Source organism: Branchiostoma floridae, chromosome 14 (assembly GCF_000003815.2).
Source record: "Branchiostoma floridae strain S238N-H82 chromosome 14, Bfl_VNyyK, whole genome shotgun sequence".
NCBI classification, from domain to species: domain Eukaryota; kingdom Metazoa; phylum Chordata; class Leptocardii; order Amphioxiformes; family Branchiostomatidae; genus Branchiostoma; species Branchiostoma floridae.
This window is the reverse complement of record NC_049992.1, coordinates 1,241,157-1,259,029: the sequence shown is the minus strand read 5'-3', so window position 1 is coordinate 1,259,029 and position 17,873 is coordinate 1,241,157. Positions and strand designations below refer to the sequence as shown.

General features: G+C 43.1%; 3 protein-coding genes and 1 long non-coding RNA gene across 4 annotated transcripts in view; 3 read left to right on the top strand and 1 right to left on the bottom strand.

Moving 5' to 3' along the window:
• The first annotated feature begins 379 nt into the window (after positions 1–379).
• On the top strand, positions 380–5,172 carry LOC118430823 (proteoglycan 4-like). Its single transcript, XM_035841854.1, has 5 exons — positions 380–561; positions 993–1,220; positions 2,827–2,964; positions 3,661–4,544; positions 5,167–5,172. Exons 1-5 carry the CDS (start codon positions 450–452, stop codon positions 5,170–5,172), a joined length of 1,368 nt encoding a protein of 455 aa, XP_035697747.1. The 5' UTR covers positions 380–449.
• Positions 5,173–5,257: 85 nt separating this feature from the next.
• On the top strand, positions 5,258–6,505 carry LOC118431140. Its single transcript, XR_004832938.1, has 3 exons — positions 5,258–5,415; positions 5,918–6,016; positions 6,446–6,505. It is a non-coding gene; the product is annotated as an uncharacterized LOC118431140 (long non-coding RNA).
• A 431-nt stretch (positions 6,506–6,936) lies between these two features.
• On the top strand, positions 6,937–9,335 carry LOC118430901. The gene is made up of 3 exons (XM_035841932.1): positions 6,937–7,132; positions 7,815–8,057; positions 8,498–9,335. Exons 2-3 carry the CDS (start codon positions 7,921–7,923, stop codon positions 8,664–8,666), a joined length of 306 nt encoding a protein of 101 aa, XP_035697825.1. The 5' UTR covers positions 6,937–7,132; positions 7,815–7,920; the 3' UTR covers positions 8,667–9,335.
• Positions 9,336–9,955: 620 nt separating this feature from the next.
• The window catches only part of LOC118430822, an 11,183-nt gene continuing 3,265 nt past the window's right edge, over positions 9,956–17,873 (bottom strand). Inside the window, exons 6-12 of the mRNA XM_035841853.1 lie at positions 17,488–17,641; positions 16,950–17,057; positions 14,416–14,578; positions 13,823–13,899; positions 12,689–12,859; positions 11,013–11,200; positions 9,956–10,842 (exon numbers count right to left, since the gene is read on the bottom strand). Coding sequence (XP_035697746.1) covers positions 10,662–10,842; positions 11,013–11,200; positions 12,689–12,859; positions 13,823–13,899; positions 14,416–14,578; positions 16,950–17,057; positions 17,488–17,641 — 1,042 coding nt within the window. The 3' untranslated portion in view covers positions 9,956–10,661. The remainder of the gene's footprint in view (positions 10,843–11,012; positions 11,201–12,688; positions 12,860–13,822; positions 13,900–14,415; positions 14,579–16,949; positions 17,058–17,487; positions 17,642–17,873) is intronic.

Genomic DNA, 17,873 nt, shown 5'->3' with positions numbered 1-17,873 from the left:
ATCAATTGTATAAGTTTAGTTAACTAAGTCCGTTTTTATTGTATATATCTATAAGTGTCGGACTCCAGGAAGAATAGCGGTACCACTTCGGTGGTATCGCTAATGGAGATCCCAATAAAACAAACAATACAAACAATTATGAGCTTTAAAAGTGCCATGAAACAAAGTCTAAAGAACAACAAAAACGGGAGAAAAATAGGTCACATTTTGCTGCAGATTCCAACAATACGAGCCTTAGGAAAGCACAAGCTGAATTCAAAAATAGATGCACTTGTCCACTTTTTCAAAAAAGTTATTAACTGCATGCATAGAAAAACCTTTTTTTTCACTTATTTTAAAAAACAATATTAATTATTTTTCACTTTTACTGTAGAGAAAAGCCCTCCCCGATCAGTTTCTCTCCCCCGAGTTTCCCGGAGGACAGAGAGGCCAGCCCAGACAGGGCCTCCATGGAGGCTGTACCAGAGGAGGAGGTTGCCATGGAGATCATGGAAGTGGATGAGGAGATAACCTTTAACCTCAGCAGGGGGGACGGACTGGCAGGGGAGGAGGAGGAGGAAGGTGGGTCAGGGTTCACTTTGTTAACATTTAACCTTTAACCTCAGCAGGGGGGACGGACTGGCAGGGAAGGAGGAGGAGGAAGGTTGGTCATTTTTCGCTTTGTTTAAGCCATCAGCCTGCTAAAGCCTACGGAAAAATGTTTTTTTTCTAATTATAGTCCTATTTATTATTTAGCCAGGCCTAGGATAAAAATGTTGCATTTCCTGTTTCAATACCTACCCTATAAAAACCTGTGAACTCTAGACTTTTTTGGGTGGGCAGTGGAGTCACATAGCTGTCAGTTAGAATTTTTATTTAACCTGCCTCCTATTGAAGTAAAAACACTGCTTGTCCTATCTAATGAAGGATAAAAATATCTATTATGCACAAACACACATTGAAATTGTACATGTTTTGGATTGCTTCATTGATGTTCTCTAACTCTTTTACAGACACCCAGGAGTTTGAAGTGACCAAACCCCCCTCCCCTCCCAAACCCCCCTCCCCCACCAAACCCCCCTCCCCCGTCAGACAGCTGTCCCCAGGACTGTACCCGGCTCTCCCCCGGGCTGCACCTGCCGAACCTTCGCCCATCAGAGCGCCGCTGTACCCTGACCTGTCCCCGACGTACCGGGAACCTGGGGGTGGGGAGGAGACTGTACCCTCAGAACCTGTATCAGGTGAGGATCCTGTTACATCATCTTACTCTCGACACACCAGGCTTACACCAGCAAATTTGGACTAGTCAAAGTTATTTTAACCAGGGGGGTGGTGAGAAGACTGTACCCTCAGAACCTGCTTCAGGTGAGGATCCTGTTACATCATCTTACTCTCGACACACCAGGCTTACAACAGCAAGTTTGGAATAGTCAAAGTTATTTTAACCAGGGGGGTGGTGAGAAGACTGTACCCTCAGAACCTGCTTCAGGTGAGGATCCTGTTACATCATCTTACTCTCGACTCACCAGGCTTACAACAGCAAGTTTGGAATAGTCAAAGTTATTTTAACCAGGGGGGTGGTGAGAAGACTGTTTCCTCACAACCTGGGTCAGGTGAGGCCCAAGTTACTCTTTCTAACTGTTAGCAGTCGGGCTTACGACAGAAGTTTGGAACAGTCCAAGTAATATGAATTCTTCAGTGGTGAGGAAACAATTCACTCAGAACCTGTGCCAGGTAAGTAACCTGTTACTCGTACTAACTCTTAACACAGGCTTGCAGTAGCAAGTTTGGAACAGTCAAAGTCTTATCATCTTGGGAGTGATAAAGGGACAATTGCACTGCATCTTTCTCTTACAATTTCTTTTGTGTCCTATTTGAATGCACCACAGTTGTGTCTGTCTGATATCGTGTGGGTCTGCCCTATTCTTTACAATGTTGTGTGTTTCATTTGTACGTGTTACAAGATACTAACACAGTACCACACTTGTGTCTATTATTGTTTGGGTCGGTCCTATCCTTTACAAGTTGTGTGTTTCATTCGTATATATGTGTTACAAGATACTAACACAGTACCACACTTGTGTCTGTTATTGTTTGGGTCGGTCCTATCCTTTACAAGTTGTGTGTTTCATTCGTATGTGTTACAAGATACTAACACAGTACCACACTTGTGTCTGTTATTGTTTGGGTCGGTCCTATCCTTTACAATGTTGTGTGTTTCATTCGTATATTATGTGCTACAAGATACTAACACAGTACCACGCTTGTGTCTGTTTATTGTTTGGGTCGGTCCTATCCTTTACAAGTTGTGTGTTTCATTCGTATGTGTTACAAGATACTAACACAGTACCACGCTTGTGTCTGTTATTGTTTGGGTCGGTCCTATCCTTTACAATGCTGTGTGTTTCATTCGTATGTGCTACAAGATACTAACACAGTACCACGCTTGTGTCTGAATGATATTGTTTGGGTCGGTCCTATCCTTTACAATGTTGTGTGTTTCGTATGTGCTACAAAATACTAACACAGTCCCACGCTTGTGTCTGAATGATATTGTTTGGGTCGGTCCTATCCTTTACAATGTTGTGTGTTTCATTTGTATGTGCTACAAGATACTAACAAAGTCCCATGCTTGTGTCTGTCTGTTATCGTGTGTTTCAGTCCTACATGTATCCTTCACAATGTTGTGTGTTTTATCGTTTGTGTTACAAGATACTAACACAGCACCACGCTTGTCTGTCTGTTATCGTGTGTTTCAGTCTTACATGTATCCTTCACAATGTTGTGTGTTTTATCGTTTGTGTTACAAGATACTAACACAGTCCCATGTTTGTGTCTGTCTGTTAGCCTGGGCTCCGTGGGGAGGCACCTTGTCCAGGGCTCCTCTCCAGAGAGGCAGCGCGCCCCTCCCCACCACTTCTGTTGTAAGCGAGGTGGTAGAAGAAGAAACAATGATGGAAACAAGTTCAGCTGCAGGAACGTTAGGTAAAGAATACAGTTGTCCCAGGTGTTTAGTGAGATGCTGTGGTTATGGGATGGCTTAAGGGAATTCATTTCTACTAGAAGAGTTTTTTTTTTTTCTTATAATGCAATATTCAGTTTCATTTGTTTTCTCTTGCATAAAGAGAAATATTGCTGAATGAGCAGGGTAACATGTAGATAAATGTAAAGTGACAGCCTGTTTTTTCTTTTTTTAACCAGTTATCTTAATGCAAGGCCACATGGACCACTTCTGGCTTCTGGACTAATGCTCACTGTAGCAGCATCTCTTGTCCCTAAGTGAAAAACATAAAGTTTAGTCAAGTTTGACTAACTGACTCAATAGGCAAAGCAGATGCTACAGAGGCTGCTTGGGAAATTCCCTAGCCCTGTCTCAGGGCAGACAACAGTTTCAAGGAGTGAAATATGGCCACTGGCAGATATGGTGACAATTAAATAAATCTTAAGGCCAAAATCAGGCCAAAGGGCGGTTATACCAGCTTCACAGATACAGATACAGAAGCTGGTGTGTCACGCCGAAGGGCAGTTATACTGACTATATAGATACAGTGTGTTACGCCAAAGAGCGGTTATACCGACTATATAGATATAGAACCTTACTTAAGCAACTGGATATGATTTTGAAAAAGGTCAGACATTTCAGATAGCATCCACTGAATAATCCTTGTTTGTCTCCCACAGAATACCCCTCCCCTCCGAAGCCAGTACGCCTCCTGCTATCCTCTACAACGATGACACCACCAGACACCCCTGAGAGCACGGCCAGAATGCCGGCCCAGCCAGCGACCGTGGACGTAACGCCTCAGCCTGCACCCGTTTCTCCTGTTAAAGCCGAACAAACCGAAGCAGACGTGGGAGAAATCTCCGTAACAGCTGAATCGACAGTCGTTAAGGAGGTAAAGTTTTCAGCTGAAGAAGGACCAGAACTTTCTTTACAAGCACAAGAACCAGCAACTCAGTTGCCAACCGCTGCTGTGGTTATGGAAGAAGATCCAGGATTGGTTGAGAGGCAGGCGACAACTATAGAAGCAGCCATCCCATTGGTGGAGCCATCTGCTGTGGTTATGGAAGAAGCCCCAGGATTGGTTGAAACGCATTCAACAGCCATGGAAGCCGACTCATCATTGGATGAGCCACCGAAGCCAGTTTCTCCACAAGTAAAACCTTCATCGCCTTCAACTTCAGAAGTTAAAAACATTGAAATGTCAGTTGAAGAGGATGCCGAACCTTCAAGACTAGCAGAAATAATCACCAAACCTCCAGTAATTGTGGAAGCCAGAAGTAAAGAAACTGTTTCGACTGTAGTTGATAAAGAGCCCACAATGGCTGAACCATCCATATCAGTCTCAGAAGTGACCCAGTCACCAAGAAAGCCGAGTCCTGAGAGAGAAGCCGCGCCATTGGCCGAGCCAGCTTCCCCAGTTGCTGACACACCAATGAGAGGACAGGTGTCAGGTGTGGAGCAGTTTAAACGATCGCTGAGAACGAGAAGCCGTAGTCCGCTCAAGGCTGCCAGGAGGACGAGTGCAGAGGGAGACCAGGAGAGGGAAGACAGGGCTGAAAGGGTAAGGCTCTTTTTGCACTGGAGAAGAGAAAGAAACTTCGCACAGTTGGTAAAATATTATCTTACATCAGGGCTGTCTCTAGGACCTGTCCCTCCGTCCTGGGATGGTAATTTACCTGTTAGGACAGACAAAAATTTCACCACGTCTGTCCCAAAAATCTGAACTTCTGACTACATAAAATTCACGAAAATGACACATTTTACAAAGGAAATCAAAGTTATGCTCCGGGACGGGAAAAAATTTAAAGCTGGAGACAGCCTAGATTTCAAGTCTATATATGTGGGTCAAAGGATATTGGAGTTTTCTTTTAATCACAACTAGCACTTACTCTCACCTGCTTTATAATGTGTCAATGTCTATCAGAAGGGAAGAACGATGGAAACAAAGCCAGAGGACCTAGCGTATGCCTTGGCACACTCAGCTTTGTGGAGTGAATACAATCATACTCAAGTTTTCCTCCCTGCTGCCTGCTTTTATGGTATCAGCTTATATTCTCATTTTTAAAAAAAATTGAGAACCAATAAATTAAATTGGTGTTGCCTTAAATATGATATCTTGTCCACCCCTGGAGCTTCTATAGCTTCCAACAAGACATTCTCAGAGATTATTACCCATTACACAGCTCTAGCTTCTTTCTTACTTATATGTTACTCTTCTTACCTACTGACTTGAACCAGTCTTGAAATATGATACCTGGTCCTTCCACAGAGGGTAACCCGAGCGTCTCTAGCGTCCAACAAGACGTTCTCCGAGATCGGTACCCAGTACCCGACCCCAGCGCCCCTGAAGACGGCAGCGGTGTCGGAGCTCCGGGCAGCGAACGTCTCCATCAAGTCTGAGCCTCAGGAACTCACACAGGAGGAAATGAGTGGTCAGATTAGTGTTTTTTTTATTTCCAAGTATCTTTACACCAAAAAGCAGTTATTCAAGCAACTGGATTCCAAACCGTATCTTATTACCTGGATGTCTTATCTTCATCGACTTTGAGCATCTTTGTTTATTTCACCTCTGTACCCTTGTACATTATACAACGTAATGTTAGTTGAGGTTAAATCTTCTTAATTTATATTGTTCAGGAAACAAGTCAAGAAGCTTTTTTATTGTTATGTAACATTGTGTTCTCACTGAAACAGCAGATTGTAAGCTCTATTGTGGTCCTTTATTATTGTCTTGTTAAACATATTTACTATTATCTAATTATGAAGAACTTTTTTTTCTATCAACAACAGAGATAACAACATGAAATTCAACAACAGGTTTTCAAATTTTTGTTATAGCTGTTACAATTTATGAATACAATAAAGGTTAGAATCTATAATATCATGATCTGTTGTAATACGTCCCGTCAACAGTATTTTTTCTTCTTCTGACAGAAGATAGTAAAAACACCCTGAGACTGAGCACTGACTCTGAGCCAGAGGAGACCACGACCTTTACTAAGGTCAAGGTCAAACAGGAGGCAGTAGAACCAGGTAGGTCAAAGTTCAAGCTCCATACCTGAAGGGAAGATTTTGACATTTGAACTTAACTGACTAGTTTAATCTGGATGGTGACAGTTGGTCATCAAAGCATTGGAGAAAATAAAACTTTGTGGTCTGTAAAAAGAGTCTCTTTATTAACTGGCATGCACATTTTCTACTGGAGCTGCTTGTTTTATTCAAATTTTTTTTTTTAAATTTACTTGAATGTTGCAATATATAAGTAGAGTTTTGTTTCATCAGTAAGTTTGAAATGACATGATGAGTATCTTCATCTGAACATTTTCCATCCAAAATTCTGCATGCATAGACCGTATTCAATCACTCATTTTATAGTAAGATTATGCTTTTTTATATTTTATTCTTATCTTTAATTTATATGTATCATTCTGATTGTTAAAATCCTTATCTCTGTGTCGGCAGAATCCTCCTACGTGTTCTCACCACCAGTCACCGTGGTGCCGCGATCTGAACAGAGAGGTAGGAACTTCTGCTTTCTAGAAATGTCAGAGGACCTGCAAGGAAAGGATTTGGTGTGGTCTTATCTTCATAATTGTGCTGTAAATGTTGCATTGATGCTGCATTTCTGTCGAGTCCAATTTTGGAACATTGTTAGAACCCCGTTTCTAGCTCTTTATCCATCCGTGGAAGCATAGCCTGACTTATATGTCTTGACCAGCAAGGAGCGTGTGGTGAATTTTCTGTTCTTGTTGTGTCAGACTGGCAAAGACCACGGCACGCCTGCAAACTTTCACAGCACAGCTCAGATTTTACCAGCAGTAACCTGTATATACAGATAGTATTTCTATCACTATATACTATCTGTATATACGGTAAGAAATACATAATGATTGTAGATTAACCTGTATTTTTAAAGGTAGTGTTTCTATAGCCCTTGTTCTTGAAGACTTCATCACTACATTTTCCTGCTAATACAATTGTATCCAGGCACAGATCCAACGAGTGTCAAATTTTCTGTTGTTGTCCAGGTAAAGACCCTGGCACACCAGCCCAGGTGCCGAACTTCGTGTTTTCCCCTCCGCTAACCCGGTCCCGCGGCCGGCAGTCCATCGTTCCTGTTGTACCAACCAGCACCGGCCGCAGTCACAGGTCAGTCTTAGGGCACAGGAATCTTCGTCGTACGATAAGAAGATGTTAAAGCTTACATGAAAAGAAATTTCATTCGGTCTTTCACATATACATCGATGCAATTTTTAAATAAAAGCACACTCATAACTTTCAAAACGTTGATCTAAAAATGGGTATGCATGCTTGTTTCTGCATATTAACAAGCGGTGACGTCATATACTGTAAATGCATTTAAGTTGGCGGGGATTTAATTTCGCGGAAGCGGGAAAAGGGACTTTTCGCGGTGGATTTAAGTTCGCGGTAACACCATAGACTGCAGTCTTATACCATGATAGAAAAATGTTCGCGGTGGTTTTAAGTTCGAGGTGAAGTGGTCACCGCGATAACCGCGAACATTAATCCACCGCGAACATTTCTGCATTTACAGTATTTTACTCCCCGGTAGCTAGTATGGCTGCCGCATGGGGAAAACATTACATTTAATGGACTATACCTCATAAAGGAAACATAATTCAAACTTGGTATGTGAAAAGATCTCTTCAGTGTCACTCAGGCAAAAGAAAGTGGAACCTACATGTATCTGAAACGTCTGACCATTTCCAAAATCATATCCAGTTGCAACTGTTTTTTAGCGTATCTCATTACCTGGATGTCTAACCTTCATCGACGTCACTTAAACTTGCTTTATTTCTTATACTCCAAGGAGTAGCAGGAGGACAAGAGACGATGCCAGCCCCATCCAAACTCCCCGGGTGGAGGAAGTGGCCACCTCCCCGAAACCTGCGACCCCAGAACCCACGACTCCCTCTATGGAGGCCATGGACAGCCCCGAGAGCGTCCTGCGGAGTGGGAGGGTTGTGAAGAAGGAGACTCCTGTCAAGTCCCCCACCGGCTACACCCACCGCAAGACTCGCGGCGGCAGGAAGACTACTACTACAAGGACTAGGTACGGACCTGGTTGTGTATAGTAACAGGAATTTTTATGCCATATAGTCTAGATAGAGTTTCAGCTATGTTGGTTGAGTATCTTCTTCATGGAAAAGTTTACCTTTGTAACCCCTGTTGCTGAGCTGGACCCAATCATAATGTTTCTGAGTCTCAGTCATAATGTTTTCAATTTGGCAAAGGCAAAAAATGTTGTGTGTCCTGTTTCAGTCCTGAAAAAATCAAGTTTGGTAGGTAGTGATTATAATTTTTTTAAAGACTTTGGCGAGAAACTTTATGTGGTGACCACTGAGTAAGAAGAAGAAAAAAGTCCCTTTTTGTTCGTATTTCATGCTTGTCTTCTCCAATATTTAAGTCTACAATGCAAGAGAGCAAAGCAAAGCCAAAGAAAACTGCTACATTTTCAGACTCTTTTTTTACACTATTCAAAAACTCCTGCAGGACGAAGAAGCCGAAGCTGCCTCACATCGAGCCGTCGGACAGCCCCATCAGTTTCATCTCGCCTGTACCGGAGGAGTCTCCGGCCACGAGGACACGCAGCCGGCGCCGAGTTGTGAAGAACCAGCCGCACCCCATGAGCCTCAGGCAGAAAAAAGCACCAAAACTTTAACAGCTCATGTGCCATTTTTCTTTTACAAGAAATAACTTAGAATCTGGTGAATTGCTGTATGTGTACATGTACATGTATCAAAAGAGTTGTGAAGAACGAGCCCCACCCCATGAGCCTCAGGCAGAAAAAAGCACCCAAAATCTAGCAGCTCATGAACAGTACATATTCGGTTACAAGAATTCAAACTGGAAGAGCAGGGGATCGTTTGTTGTATTTACGTGTATCAAAAATGTTGTGAAAATTCAGAAGCTCGAGACAGAAAAAAGCAGCAGGTCCTATACACTACACAAATACTTGTAACTGTAATGGAACTTAAAGGAAAAACAGTCTCAGTAAATTCTTTGTAGTACGTACATGTATCAAAAGTATTGTAAAAGTTCAGCCCCATACTGTGAGTATGCGACTCACCAACAAACAGTATTTCTAAGGTTACAGGATTGGTGACACAATCAAAAGTATTGTAAAAATTCAGCCCCAATTACTATGAGTATGCGACTCACCAACAAACAGTATTTCTAACGTTACAGGATTGGTGACACAATGTAACTTACAGTAATGACTGTTTAATGTCTCAAAAGTTCTGTGAGAAATCAGTCCTGAAAAGAAAGCGTCCAAGTTCTATCAGCTCGGACATGTATTTTTACTGTTGTAAGAGAAGAACTTCTAGAATACTGTAAATGCATTTAAGTTCACGGGGATTTAATTTCGTGGCAGCGGGAAAAATGACTTTTCGCTGTGGTTTTAATTTCGCGGTAACACCATAGACTGCAGTCTAATGCTATAGTAGAAAAATGTTTGTGGTGGTTTTAAATTCGCGGTGAAGTGGTCGCCGCGAAAACCGCGAACATTAATCCACCGCGAACATTTCTGCATTTACAGTATGTTAAGAAAAGAATAAAGATTTTGCTGCACCAAATGTAAGAGTTGTGAAAAAACAGGCCTCCATTTCGACCATGATAGATCTTGTTCTCTTACTTCTGTCATGTAGATGAAAACATGAAGAAAAAGTTGCAAAACAGCTTTATAAAACTTTGTAACAATAAATGTGTCATATCAGTATCCTATATGCTTAAAGGGGCCAGACTATACAAGTGTGTTGGCTCAGTTTCTGTTGCAGGAGGTGAAGAAATGTTTGCATTAAGAGAATACTCTGCTGTAATTATTCTATTGTCTTCTTCCTATCGTATGCTCACAGATATATCAACACACATCTTTGGAATTTGGTATCTAGAAAAAAGAATTTACAATAAGTTTCTTTGATGCTGACTGAGACAGCGATATTGTGAAATACTTATATGTGGTATGCAAATGAATGGTAGAAAGCATTGAAAATTTGTTACTGTGTCTCGAATGTGTATGGATTTTTCTTTGAGTCTATTAAATGGTATTGGACAAATAAATAAATGGTGTTTTATGTTGAATATGCTCATTAATGCATTCAGTTCTTTTTATTTAAGAATTTTATTTTTCATTCCAACTCAGTACATGGTTCCAAAATTTTAATTACGTACATTTTAAACAGTGAACACATTTTCTACATCAATGTCTCATTCTTGAGAGTTCTATGATCTACAGCAAGCCAATGCGGTAATTAATTTTTTATCAAAGCCTTTTCAAGATATTTGTTTCTGAATAATTGATTAAAATATTTTGTTTATATTTTCTAATGCTTTTCTCTAGATTCAAAATGGTGTCAAAATATCCACTAAGGCATCGAGATTATTACGCTAATAATGATGTATTGAGCCAACAACCAATGTTTCGATTCATCAACGGTGCTTTTATCAAAGTTTCTAACATATTGCTTTCTTTCAGTCTAACTCAATAGACTTTCTTTATTCCAGGGTTTCTTTCACCGGACTCGAAAAAGAACAGTGCCGACGTCAAAACATTTACTTAGGGAGGGAGCGAGATAAGTCGACTACAAACAAGCGGTAGGTGTTCATTTCATCAGCTGTTAAAATCTTAAGATTCGTTAGGTATGACCTCAACGTTTTACACTGATGGGAACATGTCCTTCACAAGGCTTTCCTGTAGCGCCCCCGTCTCGGCCAGCCCGTACAGCTGTGCCCTGACTGACGTCATGCTGACGTACTGCATCACCGTGGTAACGGAGTTCTTGTACATCGGCCGCGTGCCCTTGGACATGACCGTCAGCCGGCCCTTGGCGTCGAACCTGGGGTGAGCGAATGAATGATTCATAGTTAGCTTAAGCATTTTATGTTTCAGATATTGCTCAGACATTTACAAGTCTGATTTATAGTTAGTTTCAACATCTTATTTTCATATATTGCTTAGTAATTTACACTTCTGATATACTTTTACTATTAAAAAAAATAAACGAACCCAGGACTTCCCGATCTCCAGAACATGACCTGCTCGCCAGCCCGCACGCATGCGGGATTGTCGTCCTGCTTCGTCACTTTTCCCGCGGATGACGTCACACCCGCCTCCCCCGATGCATCCTGGGGTGGGAGAAGGTTCCCCAAGCCGGGCAGGTGTTTTTGGAGAAGGTCACTTTGCCCTTCCTCCACCTGAATGAACGATAGTTACGTTTATGGAGGTCATCCAGGTAAACAATTAAGGGTTAATGGTCCGCCGTGAGGTGTATATGGTGTCATAACGCCTGGGCCTTTGCTATAGCCACCGAATAAAACCACCGAGTAAGCGAAGTTGGTGTCGATGCAAATTCGAATTCTGAGCCATCAGAAGGAGCGATACACACCGGGCTGGCCAGAATCTATGTGTTACGGCGTCATAACCAACATGAAACGGGGCCCTCTGATTGGCGGCGCATGGCTATATGGTAATTCCAATACATGCTAGTGACGCTGAAGAAGAGTGATGGATGTCACTTCCTGTATGTTTTATAAAAGTAGTCAGATGGGTTTATCTGGGAAATAGATTATCAACGCCAAAAAGCAGGCACTCGAGCAACTGGATATGGTTTTGAAAACGGTCAGACGTTTCAACTATACTATCCAGTAGTTTTCGTCAGTGACACTGAAGAGATCTTGTTGGAGAGAGTTTATATATCCTAGCTGTGAATTGATGTATAAAATTTAAAAGAGATCTAGTTAAAGAACAGGTTTATCCTAACTATGAATCAATATGCAAGCCAAAGATGGGTGGAAGACAATTTTTCATAGATTATGAACTCCTTCATTCAAACGAAATTAACTCCTTCATCCTTAGAATGATTTGCTTTCAGCACCAAGGATATGACCATGTTCCGATTACAATGGTAACTTCTATTTTGTAGCTGACCCACCCTCACACTCAGGGTTGACATCGCGGCAAAGCCTAACGATATCACCCCTGACAATTCAGCCAGGGTATTTGGGTATTTGGGGCGCCCTGCTTATGAATATTAATGAGCTTGCCTGATTTGTCGCGGGCCAATCAGCGACCGGATTGCAAGTTTCGAACAAACAGCGTACGGCGCGGCGTGTACAAAGATCTGTTTGTCTTTGCGTGATAGTAATTTTTTTTTTTTTTCGTATGCTAGGTCGGTACATATATACGGTGATGCCGTGGTTACCCTATACCCACAGAACCGACAAATGTTAAATTTGGTACCTGATAAAGACGTCTGGACGCTGAAAGAACGTTACGCCGGTACTGTTATCTTGCTCTTGAATATAAATGAGTCGCCTTATATGGCGCCTTTCCGAGCTTTCGACAACAAAAAGCCAGTTGGTTAGAAGCCACGCCCCAAATACCCAAATACCCTGGCTGAATTGTCAGGGGTGATATCGTTAGGCTTTGCCGCGATGTCAACCCTGAGTGTGAGGGTGAGCTGACCTTACGAAAGTCGCTGATTTTTGTGTTTGTCAATAATGCTTTATCGTATCGAACGGTCGGTCACACGTGCGCCAAACAAATGTACAATAAACTCTTTTTGGAACCTAGTCCTAGAGTTTAAAGCTATATATTGATGATCCTACTAATTGCTGTGGAAACTATAATGATAACAATGAGTGCCCCATTTACAACAGTTACCGTACGTGTATTCAGCATACCTGCAGTTCCAGAATACAAAAGTCTGAATCGGCGTCCTCGTGCACGGGTTCCGCCTTGAACGTGAAGCGGCTGTAGCGCATAGGCTGCAGCTCGCCCGTGTAGTGGTGGAACTCCACATGCGCCTGTTCTAGCGGGGCTGGAGCGCCGGCCTCGGGATCATTCCTTTGTGCCTTGGGAGGGAGAATTTGTTAGTTTTACTGACCTAGGAATGGTTTTTATCTAATTAATTGTGTTTGTATGTATATATATATATATATATATATATATATATATGTGTATATATATTTGACAAAAAGTTGCAACGCAATACACACAACTACAGTGCATAGCTGGGGAAGCTTTGGAGACGCACTCTGTCCCTTTATCAACCCGGTAGATCTCATCTTGAAGTTTCCTTGTCACGTAACGGCTAATAGCCTATCTATCCATTGCTGGGGTCCATGAAGGTTAGATATTCATGCAGATCATAACGGAATATAACATAAATCAAGCAATTTTATAAATTCTCTAAAGAGTCAGTATCTTTCCTTGCTTCTCTAGTTGGTAAAATTAGCGGTACAGTTTAGATAAAAGATGTTATCAGAAACGCTTGTTTTTACGGGCCTTGTGTAGTATTTCATATCAGTGTTGTTGTGATAGACTCGAATTGTGCTGACTAAAGTTTGGGGTGCATCCGCTAGACTAGGCCTGTGTACCTTCTACATTCCACTGACACTCGCGTTAGCACCGCCACTGCTCTCTTTAGTAAGAAAACCTAGCAATTTCTACAGTACAACTCTCATACCACCCCGGGTCACTCACTGTAGACACGTAAGACATAGTCTTACTGTTGATATGATCGACTAGCTCAATAATTTTATGACCAACTCGAAATTCCACGTTCTATAAAACTGTGCAGTCCTGGCAGTAGTATTGAATAGTACCTTGGCCGCACCTGGGGCAATTGCAGTCGTATTGAGGTCACCTGAGTGGCGCCGAATGGCAGCTCGCTCCAGACCCTTACGATCTAACCCCGCCCATTGTAAGCTCTCAATTCAGCCCCTGGCTGCAAAGAGTGAGTAGTCGGCCCACCCAATAACAATAACAATAACGATATGATGATGATGATGATGATGATGATGAGTAGTACCTACCATCTCCCGGATAGCCTCCACCATGTGATGGCACGTGAGCAGGTATCTGCTGCCGAGTCTGAAGCCGCCTCCAATGGCTGGAGAGGGAAGAAAAACATGACTCAATACCAACAGACGACTGTCTTACTTTCGTGTTTTCAGTAAGAAACGACATTGCATGGGCAATCCAGGCAGCGCAGCAAATTAAACACACATTTCATTACCTCATACTTCTGCTAGCCGCTGTTAACTTTGACTGTTGTGCTGTGTTGTGTTTGTTGTGTTAGACGAAATATGGCTCAACGGCTTAAGTTAAGTCTATCGCCAAAACGTTCCGTTGATAAATGTTAAAAAAGTACCTCACAGTGTATCTTCGCACCCGCACCCCACCACGCGTACGGAGTTAAAGTGCTGCACTAGAGAGTACTGCCTGGCACACCTAACCTTTACACGTTCTTAGTGACAGTCCACCCTACCCGTGTCTTCAAACCCCACCACTCCCACTGAGTTGAAGTGCTGCACCAGTGAGTACTGCATGTCGCACCTAATTATAACCTTTACACATCTAACTCCAGGTGTTGTTATATCATGTTCTTAGTAACAATCCCCTGTACCTGTATCTCCGCACCCCACTACTCCCACAGAGTTGAAATGGTGCACCAGTGAGTACTGCATGTCTCCCGGGATGCCGTCCTTACAGATCGGGTCCGCCTCGCACGCCTCCGTCACCGCCTTCTCCATGTTAATCAGCTCAAACGCGTCTCCGGTCACGTCTATCTGGGGGGTTCATGTTCAAAGTTAGAATTGTTTCCCTTATCTTTCAATTCACAATCACACTGTGGATTAAAGTTCATCTAGTTACAAGTTAAAATCTTAACCACGTTTTTCATTGAATAGGGTGGAGCCCATCTCCGTTTCTATAGCTTGTCCCATGATAGTAGCATTAGGCGGCGCCTATCTCCGTTTCTATAGCCCCTCACTGATTTCTCAAAGGCTTTTGATAGAGTATGCCATACAACCGCTATAGCTAAGCTGATAAGCCTCGGAGCAAGACCATCTGTAATCCCTTGGGTGTGCAGTTTTCTCTCAGATCGCCGACAGTGTGTACGTTACCAGGGATCATTGTCACACTGGGAAAGCCTGACGTGCGGTATAGCCCAGGGCACCTTGATGGGTCCTCTTGTATTTCTGGCGATGATCAATGATATTAAACCGGTCACCGAGAACTCACACTGGAAATACGTAGATGACTTCAATCTGGGAGAGATCAGGCTTATCTCTACCCCGTCATCGCTTCAACGTGATCTGAACCACCTTGACAACTGGGCTACGGAAAACCACATGCTACTCAACCCCAAGAAATGCATGGCCATGCACTTCTCTTTCGTGCGCGCCCCCATACAACCTCCAGTGCTGACTCTTGCAGGACAGGCACTTAAAACCACCACCCAGGCTAGGTTGCTTGGACTCCACATCCGCTCTAACCTGAAATGGGATGACCAGGTGGATGTCATGGTGTCCAAAAGTAGCAAAAGGCTGGTCGTCATCAGCAGGTTGCGACGTTCCGGGGTGCCGATCGCAGACCTTAACACCATATACTGCGGTTATATAAGACCATTACTCGAGTACGCCGCTCCATGCTGGGCTTCAGCACTCACTCAGAGACAGTCGGCCGCCTTAGAGCGGGTGCAGCGAAGGGCCTGCAGGTTGATGATGGGGCGTCAGTTCGTCTCTTACGCAGAAGCTCTCCAGCACATCGGCCTTGAGCGCCTTTCAACCCGGAGAAAGAAGCTCTGTACTGACTTTGCCTTGAGAGTTGAAAGGTCTCCTCGCTTCTCCACATGGCTGCCCCCTACCCGTGGACAACAACATGGCAGGCAACTCCGCAACTCTGCGCGGTACCAACAACCTACCGGGACTAACCGCTACTTAACCAGCGCTATACCGGCAATGATAAAATCTTTGAACGAACTGTAGACGCTATGTATATACTCCACCAGGAGTCAGGACAATCTGTTTTTAGCTAACGTTGTATATAGGTCAAGTCAACCAGTTTTAGCATGATCAGACTTTTAATATGTATAGATTTAACCTTATTTTAACTTGCCTTTTAGACATTGCACTCGAATCTGCAATATTTATCCATCATGATATTTATGCCACACGTCTTATTGTATTGTTTATGATATAATTGTACAATATGGTCTTGTGAGTAGCAATAAGGTGCGATACTCAATGTAAACAAGCCTGATAATTCGGCTTTCGAGCCGCAAGTTGGTTGTGAAATGAATAAACCATTCTCTCTCTCTCACTCTTGTCCACACAGGAGTTAGACTAATGGTTGTGGTGTTGTTTTACCCCCATACTTGTGTGCTACTTATAGGAGGTTGCCCATCTCCATGTTGATCAGATCAAGCGTCTATCTGTGGGGTTGAAGTTCACAATTAGAATCTGTGGCCTTACTGGTAGTTCGATACTCGCCGTGCCCCTGACGTTTTGCCCTTGGGAAAGGCGCTTTACACCCTCGGTGATCCAACGGGTAGGTCATGGAGTCTATTTGTTACCGGGGCCCGGCCAGGCCCAAATATCGAGCCGCAAGGTGCTGTCCCATGGGGCCATATAGGGGTCACGCCCGAAAGTGTCAAAAACAGCCCGTGAACTGCTCGACAGGACCCCTTTATGAAATTGGGACCAAAGCCTGGTACCAAGACCTGTTTGTTATACCTGTCGGGTGCCTTCGCCTTTGTCGTAAATATACAGACCCTGGGGAAGGCAGCTGAAGCGTTAACAAAACGTTATAATTACTGCAAAGTCGACCAGGTAAAGTAGTCTCTACCAGACTCCGGATCGCTGGAAAAATCGTAGAAATGGAACAAATAGAGGAGTAAGCCGGCCAGAGGAATATAGCTGGGTAGGGAACAGCACGCTATCCACGGATTTTTCCAGCGATCCGGAGTCTGGTAGAGACTACAGGTAAAGGCCCAGAAAGTTTCATCACAAGAACTTTTTTTCTACTGAACTGATTGAATGTTCAGCTCCTGCCTCCTCCTCACCAACACGTAACAACAACGTCGGCAAGGTCAAGTTTCTTCAAGTTTCATCACAATAACTTTTTCCTACTGAACTAACAGATTTAATGTTGACATACCTTCCCTCCTGCGATGTTGGTTCTCTTGTCGAAGTCTGTCCGGGACAGCTCGTCCTGGAGTTCCGATAGGATCTTATCAACGTCGAACCCGTCAATGTCATCACGCGCCTGAAAAGGACGAGGTCACGTGCTCAAAGAAAATTCAAAACTTTCTTTCATACATAAAACTTCTGTCTAATCTTAAAAAAAGATGCTTGGTCGACAGCCCGATAGTCCTCGGATGGTGATGATGATGATAATGATGTCTATGTGACTTATGTGAATGCATGTTTGGTACTTTCCTTGAGTAATTAGGGGTTTGTTGTAAACCCTATATGGTCAGGCTATTAGTATTTTGTGTCATGCTTGATAGAAGCAGAGTGCTCTGAAAAATTAAAATCCTAATTTTGTATCCTTTTGGATGTGAACAACATGCTTTTGAGCCTTTGCAGGTGGTTATGGTAAAATGTGGCGTCAAGGTACTGTAGATGTAGATATGAGGATAACTCTTTTGGATAATGTTTTGCTTTGACTTTAAACCAGATTAATCAGACCGTACCTCCTGTAGGGTGCGTCTCATGTCCCAGTACTCCTTCCCCGACACCCCGGCCCCGCTCTCACCACCTCCATCGGCGGCGCCCTCGCTACTTTCGCCCGAGTACTCTCCCAGGTCCTTCCCGATCAGGAACGGGGCCAGGCATCGGGACAGGACCCTTTGGGAGCAACACTGGTTTTAAAACTACATGTGTAGTAGAGGTGGGCTTAACCGCATGAAAAAAAATTGTTAAGGAGTTTGTTCAATACAAAGCTATCTGACCACTTCTAGGCAAGAAACTAAGCATAAGTTGATGGTGGGGAGTATTTTGCAAGGTGACAGTTAACGGAAAGAAATAGTGATGAACACTGGTTTTAAAGGTTTTAAAGATGCATAGTCTGGCAGTGCTA

Coding starts and splice junctions, on each gene's coding strand:
- LOC118430823 (XM_035841854.1), top strand. CDS start 450: ATGGAGGCTGTACCAGAGGAGGAGGTTGCCATGGAGATCATGGAAGTG. Junction 1,221..2,826: donor ACCCTCAGAACCTGTATCAG/GTGAGGATCCTG, acceptor TCTGTCTGTTAG/CCTGGGCTCCGTGGGGAGGC. Junction 2,965..3,660: donor TTCAGCTGCAGGAACGTTAG/GTAAAGAATACA, acceptor TGTCTCCCACAG/AATACCCCTCCCCTCCGAAG.
- LOC118430901 (XM_035841932.1), top strand. CDS start 7,921: ATGGAGGCCATGGACAGCCCCGAGAGCGTCCTGCGGAGTGGGAGGGTT. Junction 8,058..8,497: donor ACTACTACTACAAGGACTAG/GTACGGACCTGG, acceptor AAACTCCTGCAG/GACGAAGAAGCCGAAGCTGC.